This window comes from Misgurnus anguillicaudatus, chromosome 3 (genome assembly GCF_027580225.2).
Source record: "Misgurnus anguillicaudatus chromosome 3, ASM2758022v2, whole genome shotgun sequence".
Lineage (NCBI taxonomy): Eukaryota > Metazoa > Chordata > Actinopteri > Cypriniformes > Cobitidae > Misgurnus > Misgurnus anguillicaudatus.
In genome coordinates, this window is record NC_073339.2 from 47,326,592 (window position 1) to 47,333,468 (window position 6,877).

At 37.5% G+C, this 6,877-nt stretch overlaps 1 protein-coding gene across 1 annotated transcript; it reads left to right on the forward strand.

Moving 5' to 3' along the window:
- The first annotated feature begins 1,105 nt into the window (after nt 1-1,105).
- Nucleotides 1,106-4,708, forward strand: LOC129445525 (2-oxoglutarate receptor 1-like). Its single transcript, XM_055206715.2, has 2 exons — nt 1,106-1,200; nt 3,006-4,708. The coding sequence occupies exon 2, from the start codon at nt 3,014-3,016 to the stop codon at nt 4,037-4,039; it is 1,026 nt and encodes a 341-aa protein (XP_055062690.2). The 5' UTR covers nt 1,106-1,200; nt 3,006-3,013; the 3' UTR covers nt 4,040-4,708.
- Nucleotides 4,709-6,877: the final 2,169 nt, after the last annotated feature.

The window sequence follows — 6,877 nt, forward strand, 5'->3', positions numbered from 1 at the left end:
TGTCTGATAAAGTTTAGGCAGTGATAATATGGTCATGTTTAAATCTAATGTTCCCGTGTATGTTACAGTTTTGTTTATGTTTGCATAAACTTTGCTTTCTGGAAAGGTAAGCACACACATTTAACCTGACAAATAGATTCACGTTCTAATCAGTTTACAATGGATTAATGACAAGAAAATAAGGTTATTCTTGCTGCTGCATTGAAAGAACTCAATGATAAAAATAATATAAATGATTTAGAGTAAGAAAGTACAAGCACTGTGGACTCTGAAGAAGAGTAAGTTTTGAAATGTCTAGGGATGTGCCCCATATAGATGGTTTCATTGGACGCACGTGATACACGTCTGGATCCGAACCTTACTTCCGGTTTTGTTTTTTTAATGGTCTGACCAGTTGCTAAACTGATCTCTTCAACAAATGCCTCGTCGAAAATTACAAATGTTTTGGTTTTCTAAGTAATCTATGTGTTGTTGTTTTTTTGCTTGTTATATAAATAAACTACGTTTAAAGAACTTTGTTGATATTTATTCTTAGCGGAGTTTACCGGAAGTTACGTGTGGACCGCGACAGCCGCTTGTTTATGTTGTTACTGCTGAAACCGTCTATACCCTCATTCACTATTCCTTTAGCTACTACATTATTATAAGTTCTAAAGAGGGGAACATGTTGCACACGCAAGTCGCGATTCTCTGTCAACTAATAAGCGTTTTGCGGTGAATCTAGCATCACACTTTTTGTACCGGATTGCTGTGCTTGGTACTTCAACGAAAGGGTCCCAAAAAAGTGGTATGGTACGGTTCGCTATTTTGGTACTGATAATTAAAACTGACATATTTGCGTACGGTACTGTGGAAACGAAACATAAATGTCTCAGGTTACGTTTTTCTTTGTAAGCCTATGGGATTTTCTATCTGCTTTGTTGTCTAGCAGGCAGTTCATGGAAAATGTATATCTTTCCATCGCAAGCCACACAATTTGAATAATCTTTCAATGTCCGTTTCACACATCACGCAAAGCCCTTTAGGTACTGTATGTCAATATCTAAATTAATTGACTTTATCACATGATAGTGAATTTACTCAGAAGGAAGTCAAAGGTTTGGGTGGGAGGGTGAGGTGGTTTAAAATGTCTAAACTATCTGCTAGATCACCATAAACCTTTTCATCAACAGAGCCAGAGGTTGGAGGTGAAGCGTGATTGTAAGTAGTTACCATTCTAAAATGTTAAACCTTTTAAAAAAAAGCTTGAAGAGCTTCAAGCTTACTGAATAAACGTGTTGTGCTATTTTTTGAGTACTCTGTAAAACATAAGAATCTGTATTTTTTTCCACAGATATCTTGCTTATTAAGCCTAAACTGTTGAGCATAGTAAGAAGAATGTTTTGGTAAATAGCTTTTGACATCTAAATGAAGGTTGTGCTGTTTTTTACCACTGCAGTAGCAATGGAGAAGATGCTGGTGGTGGCGTAGTGGTTGTGGATATATGTAGACTTTAATTAAATGCAGTTTAAATAGAAAAGTAAATACGGATGAAACATCTACCTGTTTCTTAACAAACATAGTGAAACTCAAACTAGGCATGGCTTCCTTGAGCAAAGTCGTGCCATTTGGCAGCCATGTTTGAACAGGTTAGCAACGATGCTTTTGGGAAACGCACCCCAGAGCAATTCACTGTAGTAGTTAGATCACTGGTTCAACCTTTTTTGTCATGTATTGATTTGATATGAGATGCAGCATTTATATTTATTGCAAATATAAATTAAAGGACAAGTTCGGTATTTTACACTTAAAGCCCTGTTTTCAGATTGTTTATTGTGAAATAGAACGGTTTTGACTGAAATTTCGACATATGCGGCTGCCCCGAGAATTTTCGGGTGTTTGTGTTTCACCTCCCACCTCTATAATGGGTTTATAGGTGCACTGGAACAATCCTTTCTAAAATGCATAAAAATTTCATTTACAAAGACGTGAAACTCAGCGAGTGGTCAGGGGTGTTCACTGATATGCTCACACAAAAATCACTGCAAAAGATGCTTTCCAAGAGGTTTTATCATAGTTTTTGCCAACTCCATTGACTTGTATTAGATGTGCTGTGAGGTACGGTATTATTCCGCCGCCGGGAACTTTGTTTCTATTCTTGCAATTGGCAATGGCGGATTAGCGCCACCACCTGGGCTGGAGTGTCCATTCTTCAAGCTCTCAGCGGAAGAAAATACGGGTGTGAGGCGTTTGGAAAAATAGGTCCACAAGTTACTGTAACAACGAATGCTAAAACACCTGTTGGAAAGCATCTTTTGCAGCAATTTTTGTGTGAGCATATCAGTGAACACCCCTGACCACTCGGTGAGTTTCACGTCTTTGTAAATGAAAGTTTAATGCATTTTAGAAAGGATTGTTCCAGTGCACCTATAAACCCATTGTAGAGGTGTGAGGTGAAACACAAACAGCCTAAAATTCTCGGGGCAGCCGCATATGTTGAAATTTCAGTAAAAACCGTTCTATTTCACCATAAACAATCTGAAAACAGCTGCTTTAAGTGTAAAATACCGAACTTGTCCTTTAATTTAAATACAGGACAAACCTACCGCTTCCATTTCGCGCTATAATAATTGACACTGGTGGGATCAAATATGGAAATCAAAACGTACGTATCATAAAAATGGTATAAGCAAATTTAGCTACACTGACAAGACAGATTATAACCCAGAAGATGTGCACGAGAAATAATTGCTTCATATGATCACTTATGATGGGCTGTAAGTTAGTTCACTCAAATCTAAGTAACAAATTAGAAAACAAAGACGAGAATTGGCGGTGTGTGGAAAAAGTGGTCTGGGACGTGTTCTCTGGTCCCCCGTGGTTGCTGCGTACATGGTTGCAGATAGTATTTAAAGTTTAATATAGACTTGAATACCCCTTGGGGGGCAGTACTGCCCTCGTTGAGTGATGCTAAATTAGATGTTATCAATTAACAATGTTATCTATTTCTTTTTCTATTTCTGCAGTGAGAATCATGTCCCAGAACAGTTTGAATGAAAACTGCATCCATGTGGATAATCTCATAAAGCGATACTATCTGCCGGTCATGTACAGCATCATTTTTATCGTGGGTACGGTGGGGAACATCACAGCTCTGGTGGTGTACGTGTTCAAAGTACGGCCCTGGACCAACACGACCATCATCATGGTAAATCTTCTCGTCAGTGACCTTCTACTTATGGTCTGCCTGCCCTTCTTAGTTTACTATTATACCCTCAATGAAACCTGGACACTAGGGCTTCAAATGTGTCACTTCACGCGCTTCATCTTTCATTTTAACTTATACGGCAGCATCCTCTTCCTCACCTGTCTGTCCATCTTCCGGTATGTGGTAGTTGTTCGTATATCACAAAAGCAGAACATTAAGAAGAAGCGCTGGGGTGTGCTGGCCTGTGTGTTGGTCTGGGTTGTTGTAGTGGCCATGATATCTCCAGCGTTTAACAAGTTTGAATTAAAACTCGAAAACAACAAAACCGTATGTGCGGACCTCGCCAGCACTAACAAAGACTTCGCCTGGCCGTATAGCTGGGTGCTGACTGTAGTGGGATATCTATCGCCTCTAATCGTGGTATGTTTGTGTTACTGGCGTATCATGAGAACGTTAGGGAAGGGTCCTCATACAGGTAGTGAGAAACGAATGAAGGCAAGAAGAGTTATTGTGTTGATATTGACCTGCTTTATTGTGTGTTTCTTGCCTTTTCACGTACTACGAGCTTTGAGAATTTACACAAGGATCATGCCGAATGTCACCTGCATGTTGGACCACGGTACGCAAGCTGCATATGTGATATCAAGACCGATCGCTGTTCTTAATATAGTTTTTAACATGATGCTGTACACATTGTCTGGGGATTCCTTTAAACAGGCCTTCATGGATTTCTTTAGGTGTAAACAGCTCACAGAAAACACTAAAGAGATTTTTAAGGTGGCTGTGATCAGCAAACCCTCATCCGACTTGTGTGAAATAAGTGAAATTACATGTTCAGCAAAAACACAATGAACACAAATCCCAACAGTTATATTTCTAAAGTTTAAAGAAATAATCGCATGTTTTGTTCAATCGTTTGATGTGCAAAGCCAACAGTTATATTTGTAAAGCTGAAAGAAATAATCACATGTATTTTTAAATCGTTTCATGTGCAAAGCCAACAGTTATATTTGTAAAGTTTACAGAAATAATCACATGTATTTTTAAATCGTTTCATGTGCAAAGCCAACAGTTATATTTGTAAAGTTTACAGAAATAATCGCATGTATTTTTAAATCGTTTCATGTGCAAAGCCAACAGTTAATTTTACAGAAATAATAACATGTATTTTGTTTAAAATTTAAGGCTTGATTAAAGCTTTGTAAATAGTTAACACAAAAATGCATGACACAACTGTGTATAAAACTACACCATAAAATAAACAAATTGTGTGTTTGTTTAAAACTATACAGTGACCTTACTGAGTCCATCTCCAATGAAGAACTAACTTGTTAGTCAAATCAGAAAAACAGTTCATGAATGCAAGCTTCCTGTTTCCTATGCCATAGTCTCATGTGAATCTGTTGTTTAGTGAAGTTAGTAACAGAAAAGAAAGAAGTTATTTGTCATAAATAAAAATTTGCAAGCCAAATGCATGTTGTAAAGTCTATTTTGTTCTCAAACTGTTGGTAAATATGGAAGACATTGCCTGTACTGCAATACATTAAAGCTTTCAAATTACATTAAACTATATATATTTTTTTAAATCACAGCAACTGACAAGTGAATTTTAACAGGGCCCCTCTTAATATCAGGCAGTGTTTTACTCATGAGAAACCATCAATACAATATTGCCCTATTCTTTTACTATGTCACATATCTATCTCTGTGTACAATATTAGAACTTTTATTTTAGCATTTGTCATGTTACATTTTTATTCAGGATAGGATATGTCTGCATAACAACTGAATTAATATTTGGATGTGACATTGGCCCAGGCATTTTGGCCCAGACCGGCCCACTACCAGTGTTGCCAAGTCCGCTTATTATTAGCAACTTTGGGCTTTTGTAAGTCCCTTACAAATATTGGTAGTCTGATGGAACTGTAGGAGTGCTTTTTGGAGGAACAAATGCCTAGCTGGGACAAAGCGGCCGAAGTATGGGAAGAAATATAACAAAGACTGGGAGAAAGAGAAAGGAGTAAAAGAATGGATTCAACCTGTCGTGTGTGACGACTCAAAGGCACTGGGCAGAGTATCAGCAGAGGCGGACACTACTTGAGTATTTTAAGTAAATTTTCCAAGCAATCTGTGCTTTATCAAAATGTTTGTCTTGGGAAAAAATTTACTTTACTTAAAAATGTTCACTACATTCAAAAGCATAGAATCATACGGTGCATTCCTTTTATATTGCATGTTAAAATTGATTTAACACCTAATTACATAAAAATTGTGTACTTTTACTTTTCTTGAGTAAAAGTACGAAAGTACTTTTTACTTAAGTAAAAGTAAAAAAATTACTAGATTTGTAATGTACTTAAATATTAAATATAAAACAAAAAATTGAAATTATGAGATGTAGTGGAGTAAAAATTATGATAATATGCTTTGGAATACGAATACTTAAAAATTTACTTTTATGTAGAAAGTAAAAATACTTAAGTAGTGTTCGCCTCTGAGTATCAGTTAAGTGTGAAATACGTGTACACCATGCGGACCTCGTACAACATGCTAGCACAGAGAAACATAAAAAAATGCAGCACCTTTCTCCTCAATGAGGCTTACAGACATGATGGGGGAAAAGTCGCTTGTTTTGGGCTTGTTTTCACAGGCCTGGTTGCTTATTTTTCTCGCCAACACTGCGGACTACATTTACCATATACAACATGTTACAATACAGCTACAAATCATCTATACGCACAACCGGCGCAACGTCATAGAATGTCTCTGAACAGGTTCACGCCCACTTTTGGGGGAAATCGCACTAGACGTTCCATTGGCTTCCATTCAAAATAGCGGCAACGTTCGTACACAGACGGCAGGCGTAAATAACTTATGAAATCACTCAGATTAAACATGTTGAGTAATTATCTGTCCACCCTGTCGGCCACAGAGCGCGAAAGATAAATTAACATATTTAATTTGGTCAATATAAAAACATGTCTCTTTCATTCTCCCAGCATCAAATTTGTGTAACAACGCTCCCTATTGGCCAGAGGTGTCTTACCCGGACATTTACTCATACCTCATCGAGTCAACAGGGAAGCAAGTGAATGATTTTACTTCGTATTTGAAAGTTACTTCGTATTTATTTATTATGTCTTTATATTTAGAGAAGTGCACTTTTCCGTCCAGCCATACAACTAACTGGCTTAGCGATATATCCAGCAATCACTGGATGGCGTTGTTACACAAAATTTGACGCTGTGAGAATGAAAGGGACATGTTTTTATATTGACCAAATTAAATGTGTTAATGTACCTTTCGCGCTCTATGGCAGGCAGGATGGACAGATAAATACTCAACATGTTTAATCTGAGTGACTTCATAAGTTATTTATGCCTGCCGGCTGTGTAAAAACGTTGCTTTGTTCCGCTATTTTAAATGGAAGCCAATGGAAGCGCTGCTTTTTTATCCCCCGAAAAGGGGCGGTGACGAAATTTACAGTCAAGTTCCCGGATGTGCCGGTAGTCCGTATGCAAAACATGTGGCAGCACATACAGTAAGCTGTCACACAAGGTAATTGACCTGCTTTTCCTGTTTACAAATCTTTATCACAGTACAGTAGAGTAACAATTCCAACTTAAGATTTTTCCCCACCAAAGGTAATAAAGTAACTTGAACAAATCATTGCTAACAAAGTTTTTTTTT